The sequence below is a fragment of the Mesoplodon mirus genome (genome assembly GCF_964341445.2).
Source record: "Mesoplodon mirus genome assembly, chromosome: 8".
In the NCBI taxonomy this organism is placed as follows: domain Eukaryota; kingdom Metazoa; phylum Chordata; class Mammalia; order Artiodactyla; family Ziphiidae; genus Mesoplodon; species Mesoplodon mirus.
Genome location: NC_138984.1, coordinates 96,737,940 through 96,755,693, shown reverse-complemented (window position 1 = coordinate 96,755,693; position 17,754 = coordinate 96,737,940). Strand labels below are relative to the sequence as shown.

The window sequence follows — 17,754 nt, the reverse complement described above, 5'->3', positions numbered from 1 at the left end:
TATGTGAATTACTCTTTAAATTCTTACAGTAACCCTCTGAGGTAGCCAGCATTAGTTTAGAAATGGGTTTTGTAACTTGCCCAAGGCCACATAAGTAGGAAGGGAGAGAGATAGGATTTAAACTCATGTGCCCTTAATTTTGCCATACTCTTTAGCACTAATGTTTATTAGAATGGCCACATACATGATCATTTTGGCTCGCTAAGTTTGATCCTTCAAATTTTGGATGTGTACATGATAGTTCAAATGGACTTCCTACATCAGGAAAGAAATTAGCTTGGTGTACCTGAATCAAAATAGCAGAGTCAGGCACTACTGAAAAAAATCTGATCGCTTTGCTTACTTTTGGTAGGCACCACAGCTCTGTAGGTGGCAAGGAGCCTTGGGAAAATATTGTTTATCTTACCCATTAAATGGTCTTTACAAATGAAGGATTAGGATTCCCAGTGAATCTTGTGCAAAAATAAATCTGATATTTATGGGCCATGGTGTGCTAGGTACTGTGAAAGGTATTTTATGTGTATTATCTCATTTAATTCTCCAGTTATTCTGCAAGATACCACCTTTTAGATATTAAAAGTTACAAAAATAGTAAGAGATGGAGCCTACATTCAAGCCCAGCTGTGTCTCACAATAAAAGTCTATCCTTTTAACCATGGTGTTTCCTGGACTCTGCCTCAGTGGTATAGATCTTCTTAGTGGTACAGATCAACATGGTTCCTGATTCTGTAAGAGATACATTGTTGTTCTTTTTAAAATTTTTCCTTCATTATTGAGATCAGGACATTAGGGTTCTGTTTTTTTGTTTGTTTTAGTTTTTTTTACTGCACCAGGAATAATAATGTCCTCTAGATTTTCAATACAGTGTCCATTTCATGACTTGTAATTTTGGGAAGAGGGAAGGTGGTCCTAGGGGTAGAATCTAGGGATGTTTCACCATCTCTTTTTTTCTAGAAAGGTAGTGAAACTGACTTCCAGAAGGCCAAATGATACATTGCCCACCCTGCACTAAGCTCTGTCTGTACATGTTCCATAATGGCACCCATCCCTGTTGCCATTTTGATGACTTTGATGATAAAGTAGATCATCCATCTAGTGCATTGACTCCTTCACTTCACTAACCTGTTTGTTCTATCCCAGCCATCCACTTCCATGGGCACATTCTGTACCTTGCCATCTAGCAGTAGTGCCAGCTCTGTAATCTTAATTTCAAGTATCCACTTCTTTGCCTACCATCTCTTTTCATTCCAGCAAATTTGCTTTAGTATCATCACTGCTAAAATGTTACTCCACTGGGACTACCTATTCATCATATACTGCTTACTATTATTGTTCAACCCTAACCTCCTTGTCTACCTGAGATTTCATGGTCTATTGTAATAATCATTCCCTTGAAAATACCCTCAATCCCCTTGGCTATCTTTTCTTCTGCCTTAGTCACCTGGCAAATTCTCAACTCCTGATGCTGGAGAAGATTACTCAGCTAGGGTGACTGGTTTTACTTTAAGTTCAAGACAAAATTCAAATACATGATTAACATTACCTAGCATTCCTACCATGTTTCTCTAGAAAGTTTGCCTTTCCACGCAATAAAATAACTGTTTTTTTGTTTGTTTAATTTTTGGGTTTTTTTTTTTTTTGCAGTACGCGGGGCTCTCACTGCTGTGGCCTCTCCCGTTGCGGGGCTCTCACTGCTGTGGCCTCTCCCGTTGCGGAGCACAGGCTCCGGACGCGCAGGCTCAGCGGCCATGGCTCACGGGCCCAGCCGCTCCGCGGCATGTGGGATCTTCCCGGACCGGGGCACGAACCCATGTCCCCTGCATCGACAGGCGGACTCTCAACCACTGCACCACCCGGGAAGCCCAAAATAACTGTTTTATACTTTCTCTTCTCTCCTTACTCTTCCATAACCTGCTTCTCTTAGCCTCTCATTCCCAGCAGCTGATGACTTCATACCTCAATGAGAAAGTAAAAGCCTCTCTCCTTTTTCTTCTTGTGCAGTGGATAGAGTGTCCCTCTGGCTTTCATCCATCTTTTCCTTGCCAACTAAAAATTTTTTTTTGGCCCCCCGGCATGCGCAATCTTAGTTCCCCAAGGTCAAACCCACACCCCCTGCAGTGGAAGCACGGAGTCTTAACCACTGGACTGCCAGGGAAGTCCCCTTGCCAACTGAATTTAAAGGACCCCCTTCTCTCTTAAGTCATCTGAGCTTTGAGGGTGCTCTCCTCAAAGAGAGCTCTCCTTTTCTCTTGAAACACCATCTTCTGTCAGCTTTTTGACTCTATACTCTCCTGTATTTCTTCCCCATCTTTGAATGCACCTTCTCAGTCTCCTTTATGGTCTTCTTCTTCACTATCTTATGTATAAAGATGTAGTTCCTGCCTAGATAGCTACAGCTGATCTTTCAGGTTTCAAGCTTTAATGTCATTTCCTCAGAGGACTTTGAAGACCAGACTAGTTTAGGTCATCAAATTGTATGTTCTCACTGCACATTGTACTTTTCTTTCATAGGATGTATTACATATGAAAATAAATTATTTCGTGTGTAATTATTTGTTCAATGTCTGTATCCTATTCTGAATTGTCTGTTGCTCATCAGGTGTCCTACATGCCTGGCACAGAGTTTGGCATGTAATAGACACCCAATAAATATTTGTAGAATGAATGATATGTAAGTGACTCAAAGGGTTCAACAAATGTTAGTTCTCTTTTCCTTTTCCATCTTATATTTAGAGAAGCATAGTTATCCCAGGGTTGTAGAGTCAGAAAACGCTATTTCTATAGAAGAAAGACAAGTTTATGGTGTGATGGACATTGACATATGTTTAAAATTACTCAAGCCTTGCTCATGGACACCATTTACAGGCAATTGAAAATATAGATCTGGATCTCAGTAAAGAAGTCATAGTTAAGGATCATAACATTTTATTTTTTACATCTGTTTTAAAAATTGTTGTGGTCTCCTCCTATGTGTCTTAAAATGGAGTGAAGGTGGACAAGTGGGCTTTCAGGGTCAAATATAAAACATATAGTTCATTTGGTACAAATTAAAATTACTTAAACTCTGATCTGATTAGAGTCAGTCTTGAATGAGTTATAATAGAAATTGTAATGCAAATAGAATTGTATTTTCTTTTTGAAAATAAATCTTGAGCACAGATCTAAGGCCCTTTCCTAAAAAAAAAGCAGAAAAGTACTCACTAACAGATGGTAGTATTCCAAAGTCATGGTACATGAAAGGTTATAGGGGTTTTGGAATCTGCCAAAGTTAATTATAGTCTTACAGCTCTGGAGAAGACCCAACAGAAGTCAATTTCAAACAAAGGTCAGGGTTAGTTAGAAAGTCATATCATACTTAAGCTTGAACTCAAACAAGGTTGCCTTGAATAGTTAAGGTCTGGTGAGTATCAAATTTCATAATTGTCAGGTACTTATAATTTTTAGACTTGTAAAATCATGGAACCCTTTAAAAAAGCCTATTGTCTTTATTTGCAATAAATGAGCTGATTCTTTTTTTATGTGTAAAAAAATGAATAAAGAAGGATGTGATGACTTCCACTCGGGACTATGTTTCTCAGAAGCCCCAGTGTTGAGACAGTGAAGCTGTTCCTGGCTCAGGCACTGCAGTGCACCATAGGGCAGCTCCCCTGAATTGCAGACCAGGTTCTGTGCAGCACTGGGCATGTTAATTTCACAAACTCCTATGTGTTCTAGGGTGGTAAACTCATGTTCATACTAGGATAATAAACAGTTTTCAGTTTCATTAGCAGAGGAGTAGGAGATCTTGGATTCTAGAAGAGTAGCTGAGAGAATCTAACTAGAGAATATGAGGGAAAGCTGCCCAAGACAGTTTCCTGGTTGTGCTCCACAGATGCTTCTGAGATATAGGACTGCATGTTGTCCTGTGATTCAGGTTATATTTAATTCTAGACTTTGAGGTGAATGAATTGCTAATATTAAAACTTTCCCCACACTACAAGGACTCCTTGTCACTTCTTTACTGTGTCACAGCCAACTCCTTTAAATTTTGTCATATTTTTTCCTTAGATAAGAGCACCAAGGCAGTTCCTTTACATGTTTTTCTTCTCAACAGTGGAATGCAAGCAAATCAATATCTAGTGGTCTTTTGTGCAAAGCTCAGTAAAATAATAGATTTTACTTTGCCACTTAGGGAAAAAATAAGACCTTGTGCCATTGGCAAGCTGGGGAAGGGACACTAGTGGCAAAATTATTGGTGAATTAAAGTAGATATGATGATAATGCTACTGGCCCAATAAAAAGTCTGAGAAATCAACTATTGGTAGTAAAATAAAAAGAAGCTGTTGCAGTCTGATTTAGGGTGGCTGGTACAAAAAAATGTAGTAAATAATGCATGCAGTGTATTCCTCTGTGATTTTTTTTTTTTGGCCATTTCCCAGTTCTTTGGCTTTTGGAGACATATATGTAGATGTGGGTAGAAATACTTTAGAAAAGGGATAATCTTCCAGATATGTTGATCTAAGATACACTTTTCATGAAAACCTTCAGATATGAATGTTTGAGTTGAGTTAGCATAAATAAGTGAAAGTTCTTCTGTATTTGAGCCTTGTGGATATAAAGTTCCACTCCTCCTTATTACTCTGTTATTTTTTGAGCTAATAGTTACTTCAACCAGACAGATATATGCTGATAGCAAGAGCTAAGGTTTGGAGCATAGGAAAGTTTTCAAACATATAGTATGGCAGTGCCACCTCTGAGGCCAGCAGGAGAAACAAGTGCATTGAGGAGGAACAAAATTTAGTCCCAAGAAAATAATTGCTTAGGTCATTAGCTATTAGGAAAGAGACTAGCTAATACATGTAGTTGTACCTATGGTTGTGGAAACACCTACTTGAAATCTTCCTAAACTGTTTTATGATATAATTTTTTTGAAAAATCTCTGCCTGGAAAGTGTTTTGGAATCCATTTTTTATGCTTCAAGCAAAGTTATATGGTAACAACATCATATTAGATGCAATCCAGTAACAGCTGTTGTATTTTTGCCAAGAATTTTTTATTAGAACATGTGCAATTTTCTGAAGAACTACAAATATGTAGATAATTTATCTACATTCATTATTTTTAATGAATAAATATCTATTTTTAAAGAGATAGAAAAGCATAAGTGAATTGGGAGATTGCGATTGACATATATACACTAATATGTATAAAATAGATAACTAATAAGAACCTACTGTATAGCACAGGGAACTCCACTTCACTGTATAGTAGAAACTAACACAACATTGTAAAACAACTATACCCCAATAAAAATTTTTTTTTAATTAAAAAAATATAAAGAGGTAGAAAAGCATAAATCCATATCTATATATGGGTGAGGATAATTTGTAAGTCAAAGACCATAACATATATTTCTTCAGAAATAATATCAATCTCAAGAATATCTCTCTTTTAAAAATGTGTAATATTTTGGTACAAAATAAAACAATAGAACTAGATAACTTTCTATTCTGTTTTAAATGGGAATACAAATGTTTTGCTAATAAGAAAGTTATTTTTTGGAGAGTCTTCAAAAGAGCAACCAGCACTGATGTTACATATGGTGTATTGGGCTGAGATTGTTCTTCCACAAAAATAGTGTTAAAAATTATCTGAAAAACAAGAGAATTGCTGTATGTAGCACTGAGGACATCCTCACTTCTCTCCTGGATGAGAACAACAGTGCTGCTGCTCCTGCTTTGGAGACCAGCCCCTGTCCCCAGTAGAGATGCTTATTTCTAGAATTGAAAAGCGGTAGTGAGGTGTTACATCCCTTGGGACTACTACTTCAAAGCATGTTATCTGTGAGTTCAACTGGAAATAACATTTATTTTGATTAGAAAACACAATGTCAAATGGTCAAGGAAAGCTTCTGCCTTTTATTAGTCTCCATGCTAACATAAAACACTTTTTAAACAAAAATTTTTTGTTGGCTTCTTTTCTGTGGTTCATGTGTTTGTTTTTCCTTTTTCTGTGTGAAAATAGAAGAAACACATAGCATTTCATCTTAAATGAAGCTTTCTCAGTGGTACTATTTTAAAGAAATCTTTACATAAAGTAAAATGCTTTCTAAGGTAATTGTGTATTATTTCCTATTTTTATATTGACTTTAATGACTAAGAATTTACTATGATGTATATATATTATGGTGTATGATGTATATATGTTGTATATTTCTTTTTTTTTTTTTTTTTTTGCGGTACGCGGGCCTCTCACTGTTGTGGCCTCTCCCGTTGCGGAGCACAGGCTCCGGACGCGCAGGCTCAGCGGCCATGGCTCACAAGCACAGCCGCTCCGCGGCATGTGGGATCTTCCTGGACCGGGGCACGAACCCGTGTCCCCTGCATCGGCAGGCGGACTCTCAACCACTGTGCCACCAGGGAAGCCCTGTATATTTCTTAACTAAGTAATCTATAAACAATATAGTAATCTATAAACAATATAGTAATCCACTCTCCAAGATGTTAAATGATTTATCCAATACATGAAACATTTTGAGATAATTACGTTTATTACATACACCTGTATTATGTCACATAGAATATGTGTTCTGGTCACCATTCACCAGATATTTAAAAAGCACAGAACTTCTTATTTTGAAATACGTGTCTAGTAATTTCCACCAATAAACATAAAAATCCCATTGAGTTTAATAGCAGTTATTCTGCTTGTAGAAGGTAGTCATGATAATCACTATGGTGTACACCTGAAGCAAGTATAATATTGTAACTCATTTATACTTCAGTTAAAAATTTAAAAAGTAAAAATTAAATAAAAAAGAAGGAACTCATGCCTCTTCAATAAGTTCACTGGGTTATAACAATACCTGCTTATCTCACTGAGTTGCTTTTAGATCTGGAAACTAATATTTGGAGGGGTGCTGTGTAATCTGTAAAATGTCTATGAATGCAAGTGGTCTTGCACAGGGGTAAACCAGGTACCTGAGCATAAGCATAAATTGCCTCTCAGTTGGCATTGATTCTTCTGCCACAAGCACTAAGCATGTCTCTTTCAGGACTCTGGAGTCATGCTCTCCTCCTGCATGGTGATGAAGTGTTTCCTCAGGATCTGGGTGGTTTGTTGGAGAATGGAACTTATGAGCATTTGACACTGAATGAGAGGCTATGTATCTAGAATAAACGTGAATGTAGTTCCAGGAGAAAGAGACCAAACACGTAAAATTACTAAGAGCCTCCTTGCTACCGAACTTGGATCTAATATTACCAAAAAATGTGCATAAACAAAAGAAAGCTGATGTTGAAGTTTTGCTTATAATAGATAAAATGTTATATTTTTTAGAACGCTGCAAATGTAAACCTATCAGAGCTACACAGAAGACCTATTTCCGAAACAATTACAACTATGGTAAGGATAACTTCATGATTGATTTATAAACTGCTGAGTTAAGAAAGGATGTGTATGTGTGTGTGTAAATAAGAATGAGGCTTAAAAACAAACAAGGACAACTTTTTTTTAATTGATTTATTTAATTGATATATTTTTGGCTGCATTGGGTCTTCATTGCTGTGCGCGGGCTTTCTCTGGTTGCCCCGAGTGGGGGCTCGGTGGGGTGCGCAGGCTTCTCGTTGCTGTGGCTTCTCTTGTCGTGGAGCACAAGCTCTAGGCGCGCGGGCTTCAGTAGTTGTGGCACACGGGCTCAGTAGTTGTGGCTCACGGGCTCTAGAGCGCAGGCTCAGTAGTTGTGGTGCACTGGCTTAGTTGCTCTGCGGCATGTGGGATCTTCCCGGACCAGGGCTCAAACCCGTGTCCCCTGCATTGGCAGGTGGGTTCTTAACCACCGCACCACCACGGTAGCCCCAACAAAGACAACTTTTAAGAGCAAACTCTCCCTGTTCTAAACAACTAAACGGTCTCATAAGGGGACCATTCTCAACAAATGCTTGATTTTTTTTGAAGCATATCAGGCAGCATTGCTGGCATCTTAGAACCATGCAATTAAGTACACAGAGATACATATCAAAACAGATGGGAGGGACTCTTCCCTTTCTGACAGGCCAGGGAGGATTTGGAGCTGCAATGGGTCATCAGTTGTGATTTACGGGTGAACAGTAAGTGGGGTAAACAGAGGAGCACTTCAGTGCGTTATGAGTGGTTAAAAGAATCAAACTGGGTTTCTTCAGTCTAACAGAGTTGGAAAGTAACACAAAAGTTGTTAGTACTCAATTAAGGAAATGTTTTGTTATCTAGCCTGACCTAGACATGCAGTATTCTGATAAAGAAAATATTAATTGAAGAGCTACCAATCTAAATGTAGCTGACAAATTTAACTGGAGGAGGAAAAAGCCTGCTGCCTCTGTGCCAAGTACTGTGTTAGGCGGTTTCCATACACTATCATATGTGATTTTCTCAACTGTGCCATGAGACGTTCTATTTTCCTTATTTTATCAATGATTATTGAACCTAAGTTGTCTTTCCTTTGATTATTCAGAATTACTTTTGGGTACTGGGATGCTTCAGAGTCACAGATATCAATTACCGCTATATTTCAAAGGGTCAATTAATAGAGTTTTCCAGTTGATAAAATAAGGAACAAATCAGTATTTGCTGTATTCCATAGGCATTTTATTATGATTTTCCCCCCATGGCATTTATGAGATTAATAAAGTTCATGTTACTGTCTCTGTCGATGCTGAGTAAATGAATAAACATGGCAATTAAATAGATTTTTAAAGGCACCTACATTATTAAAATGAGGGCTTTATTATTGAGTTTACATGGCCTACTTTAGAGAATATGGGACATACACGGCACACTTATCCTGCTTTTATAATTTTGGGAATTGGACGGAGAGAAATGGGTAAATCTCTGTAAGAGTAATCTTTGATATCTTTGAGAATACTGTGTATTGAAAGGTATCAAGTAAAAGATTCAGGGCCTCCCTGGTGGTGCAGTGGTTGAGAGTCCGCCTGCCGATGCAGGGGATACGGGTTCGTGCCCCGGTCTGGGAGGATCCCATATGCCGCAGAGCGTCTGGGCCCGTGAGCCACGGCCGCTGGGCCTGCGCATCCGGAGCCTGTGCTCCGCAACGGGAGAGGCCACAACAGTGAGAGGCCCACATACCGCAAAAAGAAAAAAAAAAAAAAAAAAAAAGATTCAGTGTAGTTAAATCTCTTTAAAATAAATGTACCTAGTTTCTCAAGTTTTTCTTCAATGGAATCAATTTTTATTTTTTGTTTACTAACATCTCTAGAGGAATCTATAGTTTCTCTTAGCCAATGGTAGACACACTTTCCAAGGTTGAAATGTTTACCTAAGATGAGCCTGGCTGCTCATCTGAGGACCCTCTCCTCTACAAAGTGATATGGAATATCACAAGAAAAAGGAAGTCTTAATTTTTAGGAGTTAGCTTTGTAAGACTGAAAAATGTTACATGAACTTTTAAGTACGGTTATATAAAAACAAAAGCATGATAGAAATTTTATATTGGGGAATTTTAGTTGAATTTATATTTATTTTACTTATTAATTTTTACTGTACCCAACCTTCTTAGTGCTGCAGTGGTTAGTGCTGCTATTTTTATTAAAAGATAAAATACTACTGGTTACAAGTCACGGGAAGAGAAAATCAGCAACGAGGTAACTGAGTGAAACTTACAACCGAAAATGGGATACAGAGCACAGTTAATGGAAAAAAGATAATTTCTTTCTCATAGACAAACAATAACTAGGTTGCCCATAGTTTAAGGATTTTCACTTGTCTGAGGCTTACTCAGAGCTTCTTTGGGGAAGGCAGGCACTGAAATGATTAAACAGAAGGAAAAACCCTGCAAAGAAAATACATTTTAAATTCCAAAATATGTTGATTTTTGTCTTTCTTAAGTATCTACATGTGTCTACTGAGAAAACAAAGTGGGGGAGGGAGCATTTGATAATTCAGATAAAACCTCTGCTTCATTCAGATTAATTCAGTTAAAAGCTCTTGAGCTTTAACAAAATTGCTTGAATAATAAAGTAAGTCTTGTAGAGAGATATTTATTTTGGAGTGGGTACATGTGCTAAAAATTTCTAATGAAAATAGTAGACACACCGGGTAAATAAATCATTAGTTTGAGAAGGTTTGCACAGTTCACTAATCTGTGATAGTTGATGAATGCTATGAAGCACATTCACATAAGCCAGGACGCACAAAAATGTCTGCTAGCTGGCGTTGTGAATCTATCATCTGATTCTCACAAATGACGTTTCAAAATGGGCGATCTTATCTTTTGTTAAAATAAGAGTAGAACACTAATAAAAAGGGACTCCTTCACTCACAAATCACACCAAGCAGGGACAGCTGGGCAATTACATTTTGCTTAGTATAAGCTCTCATACTTGAGACAACTAATTCTCTGAAGATTGAAATACCTGTGAAGCAAAAATGAGGTTTTGTCCTAAAGTTTTTAGAATTAGTAGCTTAATTTTTATTGTATGTGCCTTGTACTGGTGGAATGTTATTGAATAAGTTTCTGTATGGAATTGGGGCATTGATGGGAGGCAGTGGCTTATTAGCTGGCTTTATATTTTCATGGATTACTTTTTTCTTTGTAGTTCAAAACCCCTAAAATATGTGGGAAGGGACTCAGATGAAAGTAGTTTACAGATATATGCCTAAGAGGCTTTCAAAAAGTACATTCATTTGGATATGTTGTGTTTTCCTCTGTATAACATCCATGGATATTGAACTAGAGCAATGAGGCTGCCTGGTCAAAAGCCACTGGCTTCTTACTAATTGACATTTTTGCTTCTTCTTAGGCTTTTTCAAACTCCCCCTTTAGGAAAAAAAAAGTAAAAAGCTCATTTACCAGAAGTAGGAATCTAAAGAATTTGGCTCTTCCAAAGGAGAGAAATACAGAAAAGAAGGAGAACTGTACTTTCTAGATTCTGAGTCAAATACTTTGACTTTGCAACTGAATTATTTTTAAGGCAGTTTGTCTTTATATTGAGAAGTCAAGCCGAGTCTTATAAGTTGGGTGCTAGAATATCCCTTGAAAGAGGTAAATTAATGCAATTGACATATGAGACCACATTCCATAGCACATGAGTGGCAGCAGTTTTTATTCAAAAAGAAAATGCAGTATACCTAAAGGAGGGTGTGAAAGATAATCTACACTGAAACAAAGGAAGAAAGGAGCAGGTGTCTGAACACTGAGCTAAGATGAGGAGGGTGGAAAGATCGAAGAACAAGCTTGGGAACACCGTAGAACAGAACAACTTTGTGACACTAAAGAAAAACCCAACTCTTTAGAAAATCTATTCATAGACCCTATAGAAGAGTGCTGACAAAGCAACAAAGAATATTTAAGTACTAGGTCTTTACATGTAGTGAAATTAATATAGTTTAAATTCTTCTTGGCACAATTGAAACTGCACATATACATATACACACATCCAAAATGAAATTTTGAAGGAAAATGACATCCAGATTCAGTCTTTGATTATCTAAATGGTTTCTCACCATGAAATACATGCACACATGTATGCTTATATACACACAAATATAAACTTACATGCAAATACACACAAATATAAACTTACATGCAAAGGGGATCAGGGCTGAACATTAAGGGGGCAGGTGTGTTGTGTAGTGTGTCACTCACTACTGTCTAAGGTGAAAATATATGGTTGACTTTTCCTCTCTATTCTTTGAGCATTAAGTGGGTATGAATTGACTAGAAAGAAGCCTATGTGTCTTTTTTGAATGGGGTGCCTATTGTGTATCATATTACCACATCAGCTTTATTGTCTTTTATCCAGTCATTCGGGCGAAAGTTAAAGAAGTAAAGATCAAGTGCCATGATGTGACTGCAGTAGTGGAGGTGAAGGAGATTTTAAAGGCTTCTCTGGTAAACATTCCAAGGGACACTGTTAACCTTTACACCAGCTCTGGTTGCCTGTGTCCTCCACTTAATGTCAATGAAGAGTATCTCATCATGGGCTATGAAGATGAGGAACGCTCCAGGTAATTCACTCCTTAAGGATTCAGAATAATGACTCCTGGGTTCTTACTTTGGAATCTGTCTACCTTCTGGGGGATTAAAGATCAGTTTTAGTTGGATCCTTCAATTTCATGTATTGGATACAAAAGTATATGTGGGAAATTTGTGGGTGTGCATTTTTCTGGGGAGAGGGATCATGACTTCCTTTGTTCTTAGAGGGGTCCATGACTCCCAATTAGTTAGAATTACTCTTCTAAAACTTGGCTGTCCTAGTCTAGTATAAACAGTAAGTTTTTCTGACAATGATTCCTTGTACTTTTCAGTAATATATTTTAATGTTTCAAAAATGGTTGCTTCTTTAAAAATATAGATTACTGTTGGTGGAAGGTTCTATTGCTGAGAAATGGAAGGATCGACTTGGTAAAAAAGTTAAGGTAAGCCTAAATTTTATGTTCAAAATGATAAACAGAAAATAAAAGTAGAAAGACAGTCATTTGTCATTTAAACAAAATAGCTGCCCTCAACTTCATGAGAAATATTAAAACCTGATACATATATATTTAATATTCCAAGAACTGAGTTTGTCTGTAATGTCTGTTTCACTTAAGGAGCAAATTCTCTGTGTGTGTATCAGAGATCTAACTACAGCTGTCTAACTTCTCACCATGGGAAGTCTAGCTGTAGTTAGGCCAGCCCTGCTCTGGTGGCTCCACATTATCATTAGGGCTCCAGGCTCCATCTAGCTTACAGATCGGTCATTTTTAAAGATATTGCTTCCATATTCAAGGTTAGCTGGACGTCACAGGATGGCTGCCCTACCTCCACATCACATCTACATTTCAGGGAGAAAGAAAAGGGAGGTAAAAATAGATTCCAAGCATCCTACCTAGCAATTTTACTTAGGACTGGGTCTCCTGTCCATCCTTAGCTGCAAGAGAAGCTGGAAAATGTAGTTTTTTTTAGCTGAATATGTTGGTTCCTTGAACAGTTGCAGTTCTGTGAGTCAGAGAAGAAGGGGAGAATAAAGCTTGGGTACAAAACTGCCAATATTGTTCCAATGCATAGACACCAGTTCCTATGTACGAGGTGCAGCCGCATTCATCTGTATATAAGAGATCTGACCAAATTAGGTCCTTAGAGCAGAAACATAGCTTTATTTTTAAGCCAATGACTCTTAGATTCTGTAAGTGATGCATTTAAAAAAAAATCACAGTAAATTACCTTATTATAGAAGGTTCCATTTCCTCTTACTAAGCAAATCTGTTTCAACAAAAGGAATGTGGGTAGTATGCACAGAAGGGCAAAGAATCAAAAACGGTGTGTGTGTGCTTGTGTGTGTGTGTATGTGTGTGTGTAGTGGGCAGAAAGGGGGGGGAGGGGAGAGTGGTAATTGTACCAAACATAATACATCCTCTTCCCTCTGAGTCTGAAGGCTTGGGAAACATTTACAAGTGTAAGTTAAACACCCCCAGGCAGTTTATCTTATACACCTGGCACTTGACACAGCAGACACATTTCAGTTTAAGTGACCTACAAGAAACGTAGAGGGCATTATTTTGCAGGGAGAAAATACCCTCCAGAAAGCTCTCCCCCCCGACCAGTATTTTGTCAAAAGTGAGATGTATGTCAAGTTCAGATTCATGAGAATTCTCTATTTGTATCTCTTTTCAATTTGTTTGGTGTCTGTTAAAAAGTAGCTCTTCTTCAGTGTGTTGGAATCTCTTACTGTCCTTTTAATTCCGTTTTCTGCTTGCTAATGCAGAACAGGAATTTGTCCTAAATTCCTGTACCAGTTGGAAGAGCTTTCAACATCATTGCTGCAAAGCATATAACATGGCTTGCCGCTTCTCTTTTGGTACCAAAACAATTATCATCGTGTAAAGTCCCAGGACACATGGCGTGTTTGTCCTTTTTCTTAGTAAGGCAAAGATATTTTCCATTGCTTTCTACAGGGAACTCACAGTTATTATCGTGAACTCATTTATATTTTCAGTCTGGATTTAAACATGCTGAAGGGAAGAAATAACTTGAACAATTTTTAATTCATACACAGAACTCAGGGTTAAAGACCATGCATGGTAAACCTCTTTTGGCTAGAATTACTGAGATCATTACTGTAGTTTTTCACTCAGTTCTGAAGATGTAAAAAAGAGTTTTGTGGAGGATACTGTTTTTTTTTTTTTTTAAATAAGAGTTGTCCTTTTCAGCTGATTTTTTTTTGCTCTCAGGGATAGATCAAGAATTAAATAAAGACTTTTTTATGGTTTTGCAATGCAAATTTTCTTTTAAACCTAAGTCTCTGTAATAGCAGGTTGTTCAAATCAAGATATTTCGCCTGCCTTGGGGAGCTGAAATTCAGACTTTTTTTATATATGAAAATCCAATAAGATTGTGGAGTTAAGTGTGCTAAAATGAAGAATTACTTTCAGTAATTTCAGTAATTGAAAATAGAGAATTCGTTATCTACTAAGAATTTTATACATTTTTCATCTGTGAATCTTCAGAACACGAAGCAGATGCTAGAATTAATTCTAATATGTAAATGATAAGGTCTAGTAAGTCCAAGAATCTTCGAATGGTAACTGATAGAGTTAGAATTTGAACTTGGGCCATCTGACATTAGCTCCTTGCTGCTCAAAGTGTGGACCCTGGACCAACACTGGCATCACCTGGGAGCTTGTTAGGTATGAAAATCTTGGGCCCCATCCCAGACCCACTGAATGAGGATCTGCAATTTTAACAAGATCTCCAAGTTATTTCTATATTCATTGAAGTTTAAGAAGTACTGCTATAGCCCTTATTCTTATTTACTACCTGTAATACCATAATATAACTTCCTTTTAAATTATTATATTCAATAATGTAAACATTATTGAAATTGTTAATATGAAATATTAATAAGCTTGATTGTAGTTATTAGAAACATTGGTGATGTCTGCTTTGTAAAACGTAGAATGAGGGCAGAACTTTGTTCTGTTTTGTTGCACTTCGTAGATATTATTTAGGAAATATTTTTAAGGGACTCTACCCCCCCATTTTCATTTTTTTCACTGCTCAAATCACACAGGTTTAAAAGGCTGTGTTTTTACGAGTCATAAGAGAGGAAAATAAAAAGTAGCCCTTTCTTCAAATTCTCTACGTAAATCTTCCATTTCTTGATCACCCATGAAGTACTAGACTTGTGTATGTTACCTCAGGAAATACCCACAGATATCAATGTATATTTGTGTCACCGTTTATTAGAGATTTTAAGTTAAAGATTTGATATGAAAGCATTACTGATACAAGTGGCCAATTTTGTGCTTTTTCAAATCAAAGAATTATGTTTATATAGCATCCATCTCATTGTTACCCTGGGATATAGATTTTATACTTTTGGAAAAGTAGTAAAATGCTTTTGAGATCTGATTTTGCAGTCTTACTCAGTTGTTAGCATAATAGAAGTGATGACCCTGGTAATATGTGCTTGTGACCATTTTCTGTTTTAAATTTCACAGCGCTGGGATATGAAGCTCCGTCATCTTGGGCTGAATAAAAGTGATTCTAGCCATAGTGATTCCACTCAGAGCCAGAAGTCTGGTAGGAACTCTAACCCCCGGCAAGCACGCAACTAAATCCTGAAATGCAGAAAATCCTCAGTGGACTTCCTATTAAGACTTGCGTTGCTGGACTAGCAAAGGAAAATTGCACTATTGCACGTCATATTCTATTTTTTAACCACAAAAGTCAGGTGGTAACTGATATTGCTTCTATTTTTTCTTTTATTTTCTGCTTTTCTCCTTCCCTCCCTCCCTACCCCCCTTTTTTGTGGTCTGGGTGCAGATCCTTAAATATATTATATGTATTCTATTTCACTAATCATGGGAAAACTGTTCTTTGCAATAATAATAAATTAAACATGTTGATACCAGGGCCTCTTTGCTGGAGTAAATGTTAATTTACTGTTCTGCACCCAGATTGGGAATGCAATATTGGATGCAAAGAGAGATTTCTGGTATACACAGAAAGCTAGATAGGCTGTAAGGCATACTTTGCTGATCTAATTACAGCCTCATTTTTGCATGCCTTTTGGGCATTCTCCTCACGCTTAGAAAGTTCTAAATGTTTATAAAGGTAAAATGGCAGTTTGAAATCAAATGCCACACAGGCAAAGTGATCAAGCACCAGGAAGCATTTATGAGGAAACGACACGCAAGACGAATTATTTGCAAGATTGGCAGGAAGCAAAATAAACAGTGTTAGGAGCTGGGGAAAGGGCATTTTGCCTGATCGAGAAGCACAACTGAAACCAGTAGCTGTTGGGGTGTTAACAGCAGTGTTTCTCTTTTGGCAACACATTCGATTTGTTTGTGAATATATTAATCAGCATTAGGGAAGTGAATTATAACCAGGCATCAGCTGTTATCAGCATGGCTCTGTTTAATTTGCTTCCTTTTAGATAAACCCATTGATGTAAGTCTTTTTTCTTCTTCTTTTAAAATAAATCTCACTTTCTGCATTTGACCAGGAAAAGAAAGTGTGTATGCATATGCACCAGGGTGTTATTTTTTTTTTAAAGATATGGGGCTCTCTAAAATGCTATAGTTGCAGGATGGTAAAATGTGCAAGATTCTGGGTGTGGGTGTGTCTGTGTGTGTTAGCGTGGGGGGTGTGTCCGTACACTCAAACCCAAGCTGAACTGAATTACAGGCCTGTGCAGTGGCCTGCACTTTATCATTTGGATTTGTGCTGTTTAATGCTCAGTAAAATATGGTTAATAAAAGGAATTATGGTTGTCAGGAGAGAGGTGATTCTGACTTTTGAAACAAATGCTCATTCTCATTACCCAAGCTGCAGTGGGGTCCCCCGGGGACCATGGGGAACAAATGATGCTCTCACTTCTTCCTCCAGCAGGGGTTCTTTAGAGCCTGTGCCCATCACTTTACAGTCTCATTCTCTTAAATTTACATATTTGATATTCATATTAATAGAACCAAATTTCTACACTGTGGTATGCTGAAAAGAAAACACTTATGAAGCAAATGGTGCTGTTTCCTTCTACAAGGACAAACATGCAAGAATGAAATTCATTCCTGAACAAAAGTTTCCTAAAATGGTAAATAACAATTCATCTAAATTCCCTCTTTTGGAAGTAAGAGAACATCCCTGCCTCCTGACTGACCCCCAAACCCCAACAATTTCCACAATCCCAGAAGAAGGAGTTCTCACTTTTGCCTACATCAGGACCACATAGTCTTTGAGCTGCCATATGGTTGCTTTCAGGTGTTTTCACCAGCTGCCCTTTGGCCTTTACTCTCAGATGGCTAAGACAGGGTCATTTCTTTCCAGATGCTGCTGTTGTAGCCCACAAAGGGGAGTTTGGGTGTCACGGGGTAGTAGTGAAGTCCCACAGTGGATGAACTGCACCTCAGTATCTCTCGTCCTGACCTCAACTTGAGCTTCAAGGACTGAGGACTGGAAACTAGCACTTCTGCCTCTTCCTGTTTCTCTCATGCCTTTTTCATGTTAATGAGGAAAGAAGGGCAAGAACCGACTGCAGGAGATTTAAAGGAATTGGTTTCTCAAATCCACAAAACGTCATCAACTCTTCCAAACCACAGTAAGAGGAATTTTAAGTAGCAAAATCTTTTGAGGTACAATGAAAGCCACAGCTGTTTGCAGCTCCTGCAGGTTTCTTTTTTGGGGGGAGGGCAATAATATTTGTGTAGAGATTTGAGACAATTTATGTTCAATACATATACAATTGTGATATTTATTTATAAGCAAAAGAGGACCAGAGTTTTAGATTCAGCTGTGTT

The 17,754-nt window shown here is 37.7% G+C and overlaps 1 protein-coding gene across 1 annotated transcript in view; it reads left to right on the top strand.

The window, feature by feature from the left end:
• FRZB (frizzled related protein) overlaps positions 1–15,648 on the top strand; it is a 32,070-nt gene extending 16,422 nt beyond the window's left edge. The window contains exons 3-6 of the mRNA XM_082630624.1: positions 7,318–7,383; positions 11,775–11,979; positions 12,327–12,390; positions 15,454–15,648. Of these exons, the coding sequence (XP_082486750.1) occupies positions 7,318–7,383; positions 11,775–11,979; positions 12,327–12,390; positions 15,454–15,570 (452 nt within the window). The 3' untranslated portion in view covers positions 15,571–15,648. The remainder of the gene's footprint in view (positions 1–7,317; positions 7,384–11,774; positions 11,980–12,326; positions 12,391–15,453) is intronic.
• Positions 15,649–17,754: the final 2,106 nt, after the last annotated feature.